Consider the following 17,151-nt stretch of genomic DNA (forward strand, 5'->3'; position numbering starts at 1 on the left):
CACTTTATGTATTTAAACAATATAGCATCATCTTACCTAATGTTTTACACAAAAACAGCTATTAAGATTTTTAAGCTATTATATTATAAAAATATATTTATATTAATATATATTATTATCACATTGCTCTGTATTATTCAAAGGGAGCTGACAAATATAATCAATGTTAAAAGGGTAGATGTTGTAAGCTAAGGCTTTAGCCTAAACTTTTTTTGTTTTAAATGCCAAAAAAGCATTAACTTAATGTTTATTTATTGTCTCTCTACCAGTGAAGCTTTATAAGTTGGAAAATGATCAAAATAATCTAAAGTATTAGTATATTAGTATTAGTATATTAGTATTAGTATATTATATGCTTATAATAAGATGCAAATAAAACAAACTCCGTCGTTATAAAATGTATTTTTTAAGTTGTTGTGGTTTTTGTTTTCCATGTCTATGCATCTGTACCTCTGTAAATAAACACGTGTATGATAAAGTGAAAAAATAAATAATAAATAAAACCATGACTCAGGCTCAAGTGCCACTTCACATTTTTTTTTATTTTAGTACAGAATTTTTTTTAAGTTTAACAGAGAAATGAACAGTGCCATCAGTTATAATAAGCACATGAAACACATTCAGCAGGGTCGTAGCAAGACTGTAGATAAACTGAGGTCAGGAGGTGTACTTGATTCTTTGCAGGTGCTTTGAGAATACAGTTTCTTTTTGTCCCCTACATGTTGGATTAGCAGCTGCAAAAAATGTGCAATCCTTTTGTGAATCAGCGCCTATGTTTAAGCACTGTTTGTCATTTTAGAACACTAACTCCACTGTGTTGTCTATAACCCCCGAAGTCACACACACATGCAAAGACACACAGGATACGACCTCAGTGTCATCACCAGTAGCTACCGCCCTGATTAAGAATCTATTTTACAGAGATGAAACATGCAGCTGGAATGAAACAGAGAAAAAAAACCTTTAAGAAATAATCTCACAGTCTGGACCTCTCTCTGTAAAAGAAAACATTGTGTAGCATTAAAAGGTGTTGTGACACTATGTTTATTGACATCATAGAAACAAGGGATGCTCAAATTAAAAGAGCAACTTCACTTTCACACTATGAGGCAATGGCTGTCATCACAAGTATTTTCATTCCTCGAATAATCTGTTGACTAACTGATTTTTTTTTTTTTTTTTAATCTTAACAAAGTCTAGAAATAGTGTAGAAGTGCAATCACACTTTCCCAAAGCCTGGTGACATTATTTAATAAAGGTTATTTCATTAAAACATGTTGACCTGTTGGACTTAAAGGTCCAGTGTGTGGGATTTAGTGCCATCTAGTGGTGAGAATGCAGATTGCAACCAACTGAAACTTCTCCCCAAGCATGTAGAACTACGGTGGCTGATGAGAAAACATGAATGGCCCTATGCAGAGACAGTGTTTGGTTTGTCAGTTCAGGAATAGCACCCACTCTGTATGTAGATACAAATGGCTCATTCTAAAATAACAAAAACAAATCTTATTTTCAAGTGATTATAAACTATAAATGACACACTGGACCTTTAGAAGTCAGAGGAGTACTGTTGAAAACACCAAAATGATGGATGATCTGTGATGCAAAACTGTGACGTGAAACCACAAATTAAAAGTGATCTTCAGTAAACAACTTTGTGACACTTGATGAGGACTAACAGGAGTGAGATGATCCATAAAAACATGGAGCCACAGCATGTTTCTGCTCTAAACGTGGCTCATTACGCTGCCGTCATCCCTTCATCCTGTCTCATAAGTTACCACAAGGAAATTCAGTCAGGAACAAACACCAGTCTGGACCCGGATGATTTCATTCATCCTGTATGGATAAACATCTCTCCAGTCTTTTATCTGCCGTCCAGAGCTTTGTCCCTGGCTATGACTGACTCGTTAAACTTTATCATCAGCGTGGTGCCTTTGTGCCAGTGGGCGGTGACCTTGGCGGGGAAGCCGCTGTGTGTGAGGATGGCCTCCACGATGCCCGCGGTGAAGGCAGCGCAGTTCAAGCTGCTGTTCTCCTTGGGCACAGAGATGTACGCGTTGATAAGTGGCTCCTTTTCTATGATGTAATAGGTCTTGTCATCATCGTTGGCCTGCTCCAGCTTGTCGGCCTCCTTCCCAAACAAAGACTTCCACACATTCACCTGAAAGGAAAGAAAACTGTTAGTTAAGAAGTTACTCGACTCTAAAACCATCAGCTGCACTTTGAGCCTGGTCTCACTCCGAAGTCGTCGGGATCCGGCGCTGGGTTGTGACTTGCGGCAGGTGTCTTTAACGTCGGCATGATACGTACAGTCAGGTCCATAATTATTTGGACAATGATACAGTTGTCGTCATTTTGGCTCTGTACACCACCACAATGGGTTTTTAATGAAACAATGAATACCTGCTTAAAGTGCAGACTCTCAGCTTTCATTTAAGGCTTTTTTCAAAAATGTAGTATGAACCATGTAGGAATTACAACCATTTCTTCACACAGTCCCCCGACTTTAAGGGCTCATAAGTATTTGGACAAACTAACATAATCATCAATTAAACAGTCAGTTTTAATACTTGGTTGCAAATCCTTTACAGTCAATGACTGCCTGAAGTGTTGGACACATAGGCATCATCAGATGCTGGGCTTCTTCCCTGGTGATGCTCTGCCAGCCCTTTACTGTAGCCGTCTGCACTTCCTGCTTGTGTTTTGGGTGTTTTGCCCTCAGTTTTGGCTTCAGCAAGAGAAACGCATGCTCAGTTGGATTCAGGTCAGATGATATGACTTGGCCATTGCAGAACATTCCACTTCTTTGCCTTAAAAATGTCTTTGGTTGCTTTTGCAGTATGCTACAGGTCAATGTCCATCTGCACTGTGAAGCATCGTCCAATGAGTTTTGAAGCATTTGGTTGAATCTGAGCAGATAATGGTGCCCCAAACACTTCAGAATTCATCCTGATGCTCTTGTAAGCAGTCACATCATCAATAAATACAAGAGAACCAGTTCCACTGGCAGCCATACATGGCCATGACATAACAGTACCTCCACCATGCTTCACTGATGAGGTGGTGTGCTTTGGATCATGAGCAGTTCCTTCCCTTCTTCCTTCTCTTGTCTTCCCATCATTCTGGTAGTTGATCTTTGTTTTATCTGTCCATAGTATGCTGTTCCACAACTGTACAGGCTTTTTAGATGGTTTTTGACAAACTCTAATCTGGCCTTCCATTTTTAAGGCTAACCAATGGTTTGCATCTTGTGATAAACCCTCTGTATTTATTCTAGTGAAGTCTTGTCTTGCTTACAAGAGCAGCAGGATGAAAGCTGAAGTGTTTGGGGCTACATTATCTGCTCAGATTCAATTAAATGCTTCTACTCATTGGACGATGCTTCACAGTGCAGATGGACATTGACCTGAAGCATACTGCAAAAGCAACCAAAGACATTTTTAAGGCAAAGAAGTGGAATGTTCTGCAATGGCCAAGTCATATCATCTGACCTGAATCCAACTGAGCATGCGTTTCTCTTGCTGAAGCCAAAACTGAGGGCAAAACACCCAAAACACAAGCAGGAAGTGCAGACGGCTGCAGTAAAGGGCTGGCAGAGCATCACCAGGGAAGAAACCCAGCATCTGATGATGCCTATGTGTCCAACACTTCAGGCAGTCATTGACTGTAAAGGATTTGCAACCAAGTATTAAAACTGACTGTTTAATTGATGATTATGTTAGTTTGTCCAAATACTTATGAGCCCTTAAAGTCGGGGGACTGTGTGAAGAAATGGTTGTAATTCCTACACGGTTCATACTACATTTTTGAAAAAAGCCTTAAATGAAAGCTGAGAGTCTGCACTTTAAGCAGGTATTCATTGTTTCATTTAAAACCCATTGTGGTGGTGTACAGAGCCAAAATGATGACAACTGTAACATTGTTCAAATAGTTATGGACCTGACTGTAGCTTGTTGCTGTTTTAGTTTATCGGCGCCCTGAGGCGTCAGGGGCAAAACACGGTGGGACAAGGATGAAAGTCAAGGCAGCAAAAGTCCAACTGGGTGGGCGTTGGGTCCAACAAACACTGACTTTCACCCGAGAGAGTGGTGTTCGCATCCCCTAAGATTAGAAAGCCAAAGCCTGTTCTTTTTTCCTAAACCTAACCACGTGCTGTGTTGTTGTTTATTTTGAAAGAGACTGTATGTAAGTGTTAAATTTCCTGTGAAAACAGAAGTGTATCTTGAAAGAAGACAATGCATGTAACAGGCAGAACTTGACATAGCGTCTCACAACGTCAACAACCAGTGCACCCAGGGTATCTTGCACGTCGTATTTGGACGTGGAAAGTCCATGACCAAACGTCAATATGTGACGAGGTCAGAGTGAGAATGTGTTGGTACTTTACATCAGCTCACCTTGATGAAGAGCAGCATATTCAGCACTTTGGTCTCCCTCTTCCCGTTCTTCTCTCTCAGCACCAGCACGTCCAGCATGCTGGCTCCCACACTCTGGCCCATGTCCGCCAGGCGTGTCTGCAGCTCCGACACCGAGTACACGCGGCTCTGACAGTACTGGACCATCTCTGAGAACAGCAGGGCAAAAGCGCTCACGCTGACCTCAGTCTTGGGGCGGGTCAGGGGGCGCTCCAGGATGTTGGATTTTCCCCGAGTGAACCGCGTGTCCATTTTCTGTTGGAGAGTGACAGCAGCACAGGTTAGTATCTCCTAACACACACATGCAGATCATAACTAGTCAGTGTTGTTAGCTAACAGGAAACTGGGCGTGTGTACTATTTTTTATTTTTACATGTATTGACACAGATATCTGCACAATTCATGTTCATGGACAATAGCAGTATTTCCCAACTAGTGGTGCTGCTATAATGATGCTACCGCTCCTCATGCCATCAGTTTGAGAACCTGTAAGTTACCTGTTTGAACACTGAAATATGAACACCAGAGTGTACATGAAATGTGTTTGGGATTTTTGGGTAGACAAAAGGCCTATATAATGTATATATATATATATATATATATATATATATATAAATATACTAAGTTTCTGTTACTTTCTTTTATTGCCCTGTGTAATTTAAAGGAAGCTGACAAAAATAATAAATGTAAAAAGGGCAGGTGTATTAAGCTAAGGTTTCAGCCTAACCCTTTTCAGTCCTGTATTTGTCTTTAATGCTAAAAAAAATCTACTTAATGTTTATTGACTATCTACCAGTGTATTTGACTTTTATATGTTGGAAATGACTGAAATAAATTAAACTAAACCAAACAAAAAAAGATCTTTACTGTGTAATGTTAAAAAATACATTTTAAATACATTAACTTAACTTAACGCCTTTCAGAATATTAAAAAAAGCAGTCACCAATAACTTTAGACAGATATCAAATATGCAGTTGTAATATTATGAAGTCTTTTTTGAAAGCTAACTAAACTGACAGAGGGCTGCAACTAATCAGTATTCCACTATGCCATATTTATTTATTTTTCAGATTAACTGTTTAGTCTGTAAAATGTCATAATAACAGTTAGGGATGCACGATATTGGATTTTTTTGCCGATATCCGATATGGAAATATACAACAACTTATTTGTAATTTTTCCCCACCTAATTTTAGTGATCAAGTCTCATCTGTAGTGGAATTAAGATCATATTATACATGCATACTCGAGACATGAAATACAATACTTGTGTCAGTGTATGTAATATTCATTCATTGTGCAAAGTAAGAAAAAGCATTTTAGCAAATTCTGATTCAGCTGATACTGGCCAATACAGATGATGTGCCGATATTATGGTGCATCCCTAATAATAATAATAACAATACATATAAATGAATTTTAAAAAAATGAACTGAAAAAAAAGCATCTGGATTTCCCAGACCCCAGAACTGCATCATCATATTATTATTATATTATTATTTTGTGCACCCACCAAAAACAAAAAATATACCATAATATAAAACAAATAAAACTATTATATCTTCATATTTGATGAGATTTAAACAGATATTGTTCATCATATTGCTGAAAGAATTATTTAAAAGACTTGTCTCTAAGCAAGTTATTGTCAATTAATTTTTAATAATAATAATGATAACAATAACACACTTCTATGGCGCTTTTCAAAGTACTCAGAGACGAGCAACTGATCAATTGACTCACTAATTTACCATAAATGTCATTATAATAATCCCACTTGTGACGTTTCTTCCACCAGATTGAAGTAAAATGTGGGATTACATCAAATTGACGGGATTATCCGCGTTACAAATACAATTTATACTTTATATAAGCTTAACTAAAACACAGGATCTGTTAACGACCCACCGTGTTTCTCCTAAAGCTCAGTTTGAGCCTTCAAACACAACAAACAGCTGATCGACACTAGCTGTTAGCTTCCTAGCCAAACATGCTAACTGGTACTTCCTGTTAGGTTAACAGCACGCGAGCCTTCCAGCAGCGGAAACATACACGTTTTAATAAAAAGACAAATACAGAGGAGACAACTGGTGATCAGTTCTGGGTGTTTATTTGCAGAAAAAACGAACCTTTTGGAGAAAAGACAAGCGACTGACCAGCTTCCTCTTCTTCTTCCGCTTCTTCTTCTTCGTCTACTTCCTCCTTTACGTTTTGCTTACTCGCGACTTCAACCACCGTTTAAATGACACACCGCCCCCTACTGTACGGGAGCGTGCTAACAGACGGAACAGAAGTGACCATACCTTTTCATTACTTTTTTAAAATAATAAATCTTTAATGTTAAAACGTCATAAACATGCGGATGATAATCTAGTTAATTAACAATATTTTTACATTTATTGTTTGTTTTTCTTTTTTGAAGAAAGTCACATGCACCTTTTTGGAAGCAACATTTTTAAGTCAGATGCAATAGCTGTGTTGTTGATGAAAATATGGAAACAGTCTTACAATAATGAGAGAAAAAATAAGAGTTATCAATCTTCATAATCTAAAACACCATATAAAATATCCTCATATTAAGAAATAACCATTTGGCCGAGTAGCTAACTGCTTATCCATTTCATCAAATAACCAATTGAAAAAAAGGCGACAGAGTCCATCCATCCATCCATCCATCCTCATTTGCATATCCCGGGCAGGGTCATGGGGGCAACAGGCCAAGCAACGTACCTCAGACGTCCCTCTCCCCAGCTCCTCCTGGGGGATCCCAAGGTGTTCCCAGGCCAGATGAGATATGTAATCCCTCCCGTGTGTTCTGGGTCTACCCTGGCGCCTCCTACCAGTTGGACGTGCCCAGAACACCTCTAACAGGAGGCACCCAGGAGGCATCCTGATCAGATGCTCGAACCACCTCAACTAACCCCTTTCACTGTGAAGGAGCAGCGGCTCTACTCAGAGCTTCCTCCGGAGGTTCGTGCTCCTGACCCTATCTCTAAGGCTGAGCCCAGAGGGAACTGCCCATTGGTCCGACAGCCCATTTTTCTGACAACCCATTGGTCTGACGACTTCCATTGTTCTGACCATATTAAACCCATTGTTCCGAAGTCCTGTTGTTCCGAAATCATCATGATGCCCTGTGGTTAAGGTCTGGTTAGGTTTAAGCCCAAAAAACACTTGGTTAGGGTTAGGAAAAGATCATGGTGTGGGTTAAAATGAAAAAGAAAGTGGCAATCACATATCGGAACAACGGGATGTAGGACTAATGGGATGTAGGACTAATGGGATGTAGAACTAATGGGATGTTGGACCAATGGGCTGTCGGACCAATGACATGGACCCGAGCCCAGACACCCCACAAAGGAAACTCATTTCAGCCGCTTGTATCTGCGATCTCATTCTTTCGGTCACTACCCAGAGCTCATGACCATAGGTGAAGGCTGGGACGTAGATGGACCAGTAAATTGAAAAGTTCACCTTTTGGTTTAGCGTCCCCTTCGCCATGATCCATCTCATACTCCATTCTATCTTCACTTGTGAACAAGACCATGAGATACTTGAACTCCCTTGCTTGAGGCAGTAGCTCTCTCCCATGGCCTTAGTTGTGGAGGTGCTGACTCTCATCCTGACTGCTTCACACTCGGCAAACCGCCCCAGTGCATACTGGAGGTCACAGTGTGATGAAGCCAACAGAACCACATCATCATCAGAAAGCAGTGATGTAAATCTGAGGTCCCCAGACTGGACAAATTCCTCCCCACAGCTGTTGCTTGAGACCCTGTCCATGAAGGATCGGAGACAAGTGACAACCCTGGCGGAGGCCCCTTTGGAAGCTATAAAACGGTCATGGTCCTTTAACAGCTGGCAGCAGTGTTGGGGAAAATAGTGCCACAATGAGCGGTGTACCAAAACTTCTATTTTTCAAACCCCAGATTGTCTCCTATATTGGCAGTAAACCTGAGAGCAAGACAGGTGTTAACATATTTTGGGTGCTTCATACTGATGTGTTTGCTTGATGAGCATCATGTGTTTCCTGTCAAAAATCTGTCACAGTGGGCACTTTTCACCTGCCATACATGCCACTCTCTTTACCCAGTAAATATCCACCCAATCCGTCTCTCCACCACACCTACTTGCCAGCCTATCACCTAACCACACATCTCTCATCCTGCCGATCCACCACACCCATCTCGTCAAGCTAATGCCTCTCACCTGTGGATCTTTACCTCCTGCTGGTATAAAGACTCCCACTTCACAGACTCTCCTTACCAAATTGTTCTTTGTCATTTATGAGAGACTTTCCAGCATTTGTTCCCGGACTGCTTCCTCATTTCCAACCCCACCTGCTCCTGACTCTCCTGTTTCGTCTTCTCTCCAGTAAACCACTCTACCTTCTGTCCCCGACCAAGAACTCTGCTTCCACGTTCCTGGTTTTTGTTTGCCTGTTGCTTGTGGCTGTTTGGAGAGATTGCCACGCAGTTCTGCAGAGTGAGTTTACCTGTTCATCCACCTGTGAACTTCTTTGGATTGCTTCACCGTGTGGCTGCACATTCCGCCATTGCGCGTTTGAACTGTTTGTTTTTTGTGTGCATCCAGCAGACGCCACTGACACGTCTGTTCTCTGCTTCGGTGCACCACACCAGGTACTACACCTGTGTCTTGGAAGGTTTCAAGCAAACAAATTGACCGTCACTGTTTTTTCATCTGCCTACTTACTCCGTGTTTGATAAGTGGTTTCATTAAACACTAGTAGAAACTGTCCTTGTCTGTGGTGCTGCATCTGGGTTCTAACCACACCTGTGACCTGGTGACTGGTTTGAATAAACTTTGCAAAGCTGAGCCTTGGAAACCAGGCTATGGTATCAGCAGTGTTGTTTCCAAAGTAATTGTATTTACAGACCATTTTCACAGCAGATAATGAGCACATGTCCCAGGTAAAGTGTATATTATGCTGGTTTACTTTCAGCAGCAGTGAAATGCAGCAGTTATTAATGTTAATAGTTTCACTTGTGTTTTACAAGTCATGCTAGTTCCCTCAACATCACCTTATCGCTCTTGTTCCTCCTTCTAAACGTCTTTATTAATACAGTGAACAGATTTATGACCTTTGTTATTTGCATCCCAGACCTTCTGCAATGTATTTTCCAGTTCACCCTCAGACAATGTCCACTTCCTGTTCTTGTCCTCATGTGACTGCTGTAACCACGAATCTGTGTCTTCTAGTCCCACCAGTTCGTGCACATATAAACCTGACATGAAAATCAATGATGACTAAATCAGTGTGCTGATATACTCTGTCGCTGCTGCCCAGCTAACACGTGATTCATGGCTCTGGGACTTCCTCAGTTTTGCAGCCCTGGCTTTGTGTTTTCTGAATGTTATGGAGAACATGCGTATTGCCTCACAGAGGACTGCCAGGGATTTGTACAGTTTTTATACGGAATGATTTGATTCCCAGGAGGTTTGTTTCACAAGCACTAGCCTCATCAACTGCGACAACATGACTACATTACTTTTACAGAACTTGAGAATTTCTCGAAAATGTCCGTGTCCGTCACAGACAGTGTGTGTGTTGTTAGTGGGAAGACCTTGAGCGGAAAGGACAAACGACTCCACACTGCCCACATTGCAGGTGCCAGTTTCCCACATTGCTCAGTGGGCCACGCCAACAGATTGAACGCAGGCGTATCTACAGTATGTCCACAACTGTTGCATAACCACCCACTTACTCTGCACGTGAACTGTATAAGTAAGAGAGACAACGAGGTAGCAGGCATTTAGAGCTCGGAGATGGAGGTGTTCAGGATGGATAAAGGCTGCTGGAGACAGACCCTGGCTCTTGTTGTGGTGGTGCTGGTCAGCACAAATGCAGAAGGTAAAGACATTTGTTCATGTTTTCACCAGTTTTGTGAGATGAATTATGACAATTGATATATTAGATTATTTAGAGTGACAGAAACAGTATTGATTTAATGTTTTTTATTACTCAGACAAATTCAGCACGGACATTTTTTGTGTCTTCTTGGCCATTTGTACCTCTTCACTGAAGAACTTTTACTCTGTTGAACGTGAACAGCTAACACATGTACTTTTTTGTCCATGTGTGACCTCACATAGACTAATACATGAGCTACAGCTGAAATAATAGCAATTATAATAATGAATATTATTACAATTGCTATAATAATAATAATGAATATTGTTTAGAAAGAAAAATCAGTTCAGATACCAAGGTATTTTGTCTTGGATTCTAAATTAAAAATTGAAGCAAATATTAGGAAAGTGTCCAAGGGGAACTGCCCATTGTTCCGACCATATTATACCATTGTTCCGAAATCATCATGATGCCCTGTGGTTAAGGTCTGGTTAGGTTAAGGCACAAAAACCACTTGGTTAGGGTTAGGGTTAGACTAATGGGCTGTCGGACCAATGACATGGACCCGTGTCCAAGACCATCGTCTTTGTCTTCAGTGATTACTAGAAACTAAAATTTTTGAACTGGTCCAGTATTGAGTGATAGCGTTGCAGCCTGTAGCAGCAAAACAGGCTGCAATAACCACTCAGGGTATGTTCACACTGTCAATTGACCTCTACTAAAAGTGCTCAGAGAGGCTCAGATTTTTTAAATTTTTTTATTGATCTTTTTTCAGATATAACATGACATTGTTCATAAACATATTTGATTATAAAACATTGAAAGTGGTCATTTTAACATCACATGTCAAACAGCAAAATCAAACAAAAAATGCATACATGAAACATTATGAGGGAGATGAAACCCTGGATATAATACACTTTATTTGTTTTCATTAGACATAATTTTATCAATTATTTGAGAGATATTGTAGTTCAACACAAACAACAGTTGGATATTTGACGAATCCGAAGCACTCTAGCTTTATGGATGTGATACTTGCCAACAAGACATAAAAGCTTGAGACCATTGTCAGTAGATTGTTGGGACCTGACCTCATAACTCGTCTCCAATTATTGGGAACTTGTGGTTCAAAGTGTCGAAATGGCTATTGGAAATAATTAATGATTATTATTAATTATGTTAAATAATGTGACTTAATGTGCATTAAATCACCTCGAGGAGTACCATTCCTGAAAAGGGAAAAATGATAGCCTATTAATATAGTTTCAGTCTCATAAAATACAACAAAACTATCAATTTGGAACTCTGAGTAATAGTTAAATTAAAAACTATAATAAAAGTTGCTGTATAAATAACAAATATTGAAGGAGTATTGAGTTCTTGACGCAGCAGAGGACGACTTTTCATTCGCTCTTATGTAATATCAAACAGACTGCAGGTGTGATTTCGAAAGTATTTCTTCATAATGAAAGCAAAACAAACAAATCACACAAAGACTAACTAGTCACTATATACAAACATGGGTGTGTGTGTGTGAGAGAGAGAGAGAGAGAGAGAGAGAGAGAGAGAGAGAGAGAGAGAGAAAGAGAGAGAGAGAGAGACAAGAAGGTGTGTGTGTTAAACAAACACAGTCTGGACCACAAACTAAATGGCTGGCAACTGCAAACTACAAGATGGCCAAATCAATTAGCCTTGGTTCTGTGAGTGATGCAGATTTATCTAGCTAATCTTCTGCCCAGAAATATAAGTTTTATAATTATATCAAATATGTTTATATATTTTTTGATTGGACCAACTATCTACTTAATTTACCCGACTTTACGTCTTTGAATTCCCTCCAAAAAAGTGCGACACTTCCTGAAAATGGTCTAAATGGAAATTTTTTTTGTTTTGTTTTGGAAGATGCGAAACTACAAACAGTGCAAGATGGCTTCAGGGACACACAGTAAATTATGATTTTTATTTTTATTTTTTTTTAACTATAGTTCCTCCTAATATTCTGGTCTTGTCTTTTTAATTTTTCATGTATATATCTATTTTTTGGGGGGCGAGAGAGTACTAACTAACAGGGAAAACATGACTCCAGGGACACAGAAAATTATTAAAATAGAATAAAAAATAAAGTAAAAATAATAAAAGAAGCCCTATTCTTAATATGAAAGGGTTTAACGTGGCCGATCAAATATTGACATCATGGTTTGAGTTTGTTTTATTTCTATGGCTCACAGTTCTTGCAAAAAATCAAGCACATGTACCAAAAAAAAAAAAAACCTCAGTAAAGTAAAAAAAGTATTTTTATGTGCCTCATTGTGCATTATCCTGTTTACAAATGGTGAAGAATAATTTTATTTTATTTCAGCCATTTATTATATGTCATGTTTTATTTATATCAATAAATGTTAAATTGTTTTAATTTAAATCATTTTATTTTTTGTTTTATGTGGCTTAATATAATCTCAGCGTCACTAAAAAATGAATGAATGAATAAATTAATTTGACATATTAAAAAAAAACAAACATAAGAGGGTGAGGTTGTGTGGGGCTACAGAGATTTATTTTCATCTGATGACAAAGATTTTTATGTGTGTCCTGTTCTCGTCCCCAGCCTCATTTTCCCGGCACATGAATGACTTCATCAAGGCGGTGAAGCAGGTGGAGGCTGGGCACCCTGCATCAGAGCCAGTAGCTGTGCTGAGGAGGCTGCGGCGGGCAGCTGGCCTTAATGATGCATTCATCCAGCACTTCCTCGGTAACGCCAACTCTAGTGGTCCTGAAATTGGCACTCACCTCTCAGGTTACATTAAGAAGGCCATGCATCACAGGATGACTGAAGACACTAAAGAGGAAGGTGTAGTTCTGACACCTGACGGCACCACTGTTGCCCTCACACCGCTCCTCCTGGGCATCGAGGCTGGTCTCCTCTCCAAGACGGCGGGGCGTGTGCGGGGCCTGTACCAGCTCACTCTGGCCAAAGACCTGTCCAGCTCTCCTCTCACCCAGCGTCTGGGACCTGACGGCTGCTGGGACAGCCTCACCTCTCCACAAGTCTTCACCCTCCTGGACAGCCCCTCTGTGCTCACCACTGCTCAGGTCAACGGAGGCATGGACGGCGTGGTTCTAGGCATGGAGGTCTCTGACAAATCTAAACGTCCTCTCAAGCTCAGCAGCCTGCTGACAGAGTACTACTGCCACCAGCTGGGCAGCAAAGGACTGGACGCAGCCCCACGCCTCATCAGCAGACGCCGCAGGGAGAACTTCAGAGGACTGGTTGTCCCTCCATTGTTGACCAGAAAGGTGGTGAAGTCAGTAGAGCTGCAGCGGAGACTGAAGGGGCGCTCAAAGATGGACGTGAAGGAGAAGAAGCAGCTGACAGCTGTGGTCAGAGAGGGAATGAAAGAGTTCGTCCACATGTACATGGGTGAGCACGAGACCAAACCACAGAAGAAGTGAAAGGAAACTATTGTGGTCTTCAAAATCGAGAATAATAAATGCTGATTATTATGTATTTACTCAAAGCTGAGGTAGGCAGAAATCTGGAAATCCTAAGCCCCTCCCACCAGACGACCACAGGCATATGCACACGCTTTATACAATAACCCAGTGTTTCCCGTATATTGATTTATTTAACCTTATTTCATTGTAGAGTTGCGTGCAGTTCATTCTCTCAGCCCCTCCTTGCCTCTCTCTTCTTCTTATCAGACCACAAATGAGACAAAAATAAGCTGATAGCCATCTCACAGTCCCTCCGCCTCGCTCCCCACCACTGTGGACTGCTTTGCCAGGACACTGGGCAACAGCTTAGGAGACTGACCTTCAGTTGAGGCTGTAGCAGCTCAAGTTCAGCCAGCACTTACCCCCCAGCGCCGGGTGTCACAGGGGTCTAACCTGTGTAACAGCAGCAACAGAAAGTTTGCTGATCCGGCGGGAGTCGGGGCTGTCTGGTCCCTCATAGCTGGGCTTTGCACTGTCTGGATTTGTGTTGCTGCGGCTGCTACCTGGTTCTCCTCCCAGTGAAGTGGTCTGTAGTGGAGGAGTGAGGTGGAGGACACACTCTAATTTGAGGCTTTAGCTAATGCTAGCTGCATAAACATGAATGTTAAGCACAAGGCTTAACTCTTAACAACATTTTCTCTCCATTTCTGAAACACTTTGCCGATGTTGTTACGTGTTTTGTTTAGTTTATTGCCGGACTGTCTTATAAACCCTTTTAGGGCCGACGTCACTTCATCAGCTGGAGGCAAAGCACGACTCGCCACCACAGGGCTGTAGGCTACATAGGAGTCTTAAAATGTCATCTTGTTGTGTCACATACCAGCCGCCACTGCCCGTCAATGAAAACAAAGATAACTATGGTCAAATATGATAAGACAAAAGGACTGGACGGAGGCGATCATTAAAAATGCTCTCACTTCATATCAGGTTAGGGAAAAAGTATTTCCTGTTGTAGGGATGAATAACGTTATGTGCAGTAAGGGTTATCATGTCCAACTCATCAGAAACTGGGGACGTATTAAGAGGAATATTAGATTTCTCTGTAACGCTAACTTTTTAGCACATTAGCTAACGGTAGCTTTGATAGCAAAACAAACTGGAGGAAACCGTTCAAGTGTCGTCCTGCTTTGTAAGATTGGCATAGTAATCAACCACAAAGCTTCCTGTGACATCATCTGTCCACTGAGCGAGAGCATACGGGTCGGCCAGTCTGGTCCTGTCAGTCAGTGTTTACACTCGCGGGTGACCTGACATGGTTTATTATGGGACTTTTGCCCAGTGAGCCCAAAATAAAACTGCCTACCCCAGCTTTAAATTAACTAACATATACTAACCAGCTGTGGTCACACTCTGTGAATGTGTTTCAGATTGCCCACCCATGATCCCTCGCTGTATGTGGGGTGCAGAGCCATACAGAGGAACCCCCACCAACCTGTCCCTCCCTCTGTCCTTCATGTACATCCACCACACTCACACACCCAGCCAGCCCTGTCTGACCTTAGAGCAGTGCTCTGCAGACATGCGCTCCATGCAGCGCTTCCACCAGGAGGACAGAGGCTGGGACGACATAGGATACAGGTACGAGTGGTCGAGTTTAGGTCTCATGTCAAAAACATAGCACATGTGTGAAATTCATCACCCAGCTTACAAACGTCTGAGATACTCTGCTCTCCCAAAGCTTTGTCGCAGGCTCTGACGGGTACATCTACGAGGGCCGAGGCTGGCTCTGGCAAGGAGCCCACACCCTCGGACACAACTCCATAGGCTACGGGGTTTCCTTCATCGGAGACTACGCCACCAGGCTCCCCTCCCAGCATTCCATGGGGCTGGTGAGAGATCAGCTGGCATCATGCGCTGTCGGTGGTGGCCGACTGGTTGCCAACTTCACCCTGCAGGGACACAGACAGGTGGTGAACACTTCCTGTCCTGGAGACGCTCTCTATAATGAGATCAGAGGCTGGGAACACTACGGGGTACGTACACGCATCAGCTCTCTGATAGGAATGAATTGAATGTCCAGAAGAGAACTGGTGTCATCTGCTCCAAACTGCCCTTAAAGGGACAGTTCACCCCAAAATCAAAAATACATTTTCCTCTTACCTGTAGTGCTATTTATCAGTCTAGATTGTTTTGGTGTGAGTTGCAGAGTGTTAGAGATATCAGCTGTAGAGATGTCTGCCCTCTCTCTGGTATAATGGAACTAGATGGCACTCAGCCTGTGGAGCTCAAAGCGCCGAAATATACATGTTGAAGCTGTTATTTCAAGGTAAAAAAGTTGCACAATGTCGCTTGAATACCCTGATTTAGCCTTTTCCATATGGGTGTGGCGTCCCTCATTATGTCTCTTAATCCTTGTTGGACATGTCAGGACAGACAGGGTTTGTCTAATGAGAGCAGGAGCACCTTGGTATTTGGAGCAGTGCTCTCTTCTGTTTTGCAAATCATCCCAACTGATGGTTCTCACAGTATTTTTGGGCACACAGGTCTCCGTTTTTTGTTCATTGCATGGGTATGTGTAAATGCATATGTGTAAAGTACAGTGCTTATGAGTAAGCTTGAGGCACTTGTACCTCATTTGAGTACTTAATATTTTGTACTTTATACTTCTACCACCAGAACTTCTACCATATTTATCTGTCAGCTATTGTTAGTGGTGACTTTCCCAAACTTTTCCAAAACGTTTCAGGTGTTATCTTCATTAGCAGTTTCCCCAAAGACACATTTTGTCCACAAAACAAATATCAACTTCAGGACATTGTTCTTCTTCTTTCCAACACATTTAATCATCTCACGACCCCTCAGATTTACCCTGAGACCCTGTGGAGGGGCCCGACCTTTAAGTTGGGAACCACTGGACTAAACTCTCTCGAGCAGCTACACCAGTAAAATAATGCTTACAAATGGATGCATCCGTATTTTTGGATTGTTACTATTACTTTTGTAAAAGACCTGAATACTTCTTTCATCACTGCATATCTGTTATTGCATCTCATATTTCACTTTTCCTTTCTCTTAGGAGGTCAAGAAAGGAAGACGATCGGCTTAAGAAGAAAAACTTTGAATAAATCAAAACTGAACACAATAAATATTTGTCTTATATTTATGTTCTGATTGTTGCAGCTTTCTTTTGTTGCACCTAAGCACAAGTCTGAGGTACTTTTACCTTCCTACAATTCAAAAGGGAAATATTGTATCTATTTTACTCCACTGCTTTATCTGAAAACTTTAGTTACTTGTTAATACAAAATGTAATCAACTAATAAATCATGATGTAATAATATACATAAATTATAGGTTAAGATATGTTATTGAACCCTGTGGAGATATTCAAAAGCTATCCATAAATATATTAAGTAATTACAATT

General features: G+C 41.2%; 2 protein-coding genes across 2 annotated transcripts; one reads left to right on the forward strand and one right to left on the reverse strand.

Moving 5' to 3' along the window:
• Positions 1-1,028: 1,028 nt before the first annotated feature.
• trappc5 (trafficking protein particle complex subunit 5) lies at positions 1,029-6,645 on the reverse strand. Its single transcript, XM_033645473.2, has 3 exons — positions 6,549-6,645; positions 4,401-4,673; positions 1,029-2,164 (listed from the first exon to the last, which is right to left on the reverse strand). Exons 2-3 carry the CDS (start codon positions 4,668-4,670, stop codon positions 1,868-1,870), a joined length of 567 nt encoding a protein of 188 aa, XP_033501364.1. The 5' UTR covers positions 4,671-4,673; positions 6,549-6,645; the 3' UTR covers positions 1,029-1,867.
• Positions 6,646-10,139: 3,494 nt separating this feature from the next.
• Positions 10,140-16,889, forward strand: pglyrp6 (peptidoglycan recognition protein 6). The gene is made up of 5 exons (XM_033644312.2): positions 10,140-10,291; positions 12,900-13,712; positions 15,154-15,364; positions 15,465-15,759; positions 16,803-16,889. The coding sequence occupies exons 1-5, from the start codon at positions 10,207-10,209 to the stop codon at positions 16,830-16,832; spliced, it is 1,434 nt and encodes a 477-aa protein (XP_033500203.1). The 5' UTR covers positions 10,140-10,206; the 3' UTR covers positions 16,833-16,889.
• The last annotated feature ends 262 nt before the right edge of the window (positions 16,890-17,151 follow it).

This window comes from Epinephelus lanceolatus, chromosome 18, assembly GCF_041903045.1.
Source record: "Epinephelus lanceolatus isolate andai-2023 chromosome 18, ASM4190304v1, whole genome shotgun sequence".
NCBI lineage: Eukaryota > Metazoa > Chordata > Actinopteri > Perciformes > Serranidae > Epinephelus > Epinephelus lanceolatus.

What these genes read in the sequence shown, in the direction of transcription:
- pglyrp6 (XM_033644312.2), top strand. Translation starts at nt 10,207, where the DNA reads ATGGAGGTGTTCAGGATGGATAAAGGCTGCTGGAGACAGACCCTGGCT. An exon ending in GTTCGTCCACATGTACATGG is followed by an intron (nt 13,713 to 15,153) that starts GTGAGCACGAGA and finishes AATGTGTTTCAG; the next exon opens with ATTGCCCACCCATGATCCCT. An exon ending in GAGGCTGGGAACACTACGGG is followed by an intron (nt 15,760 to 16,802) that starts GTACGTACACGC and finishes CCTTTCTCTTAG; the next exon opens with GAGGTCAAGAAAGGAAGACG.
- trappc5 (XM_033645473.2), bottom strand. Translation starts at nt 4,670, where the DNA reads ATGGACACGCGGTTCACTCGGGGAAAATCCAACATCCTGGAGCGCCCC. An exon ending in ATATGCTGCTCTTCATCAAG is followed by an intron (nt 2,165 to 4,400) that starts GTGAGCTGATGT and finishes CTTTCCTTTCAG; the next exon opens with GTGAATGTGTGGAAGTCTTT.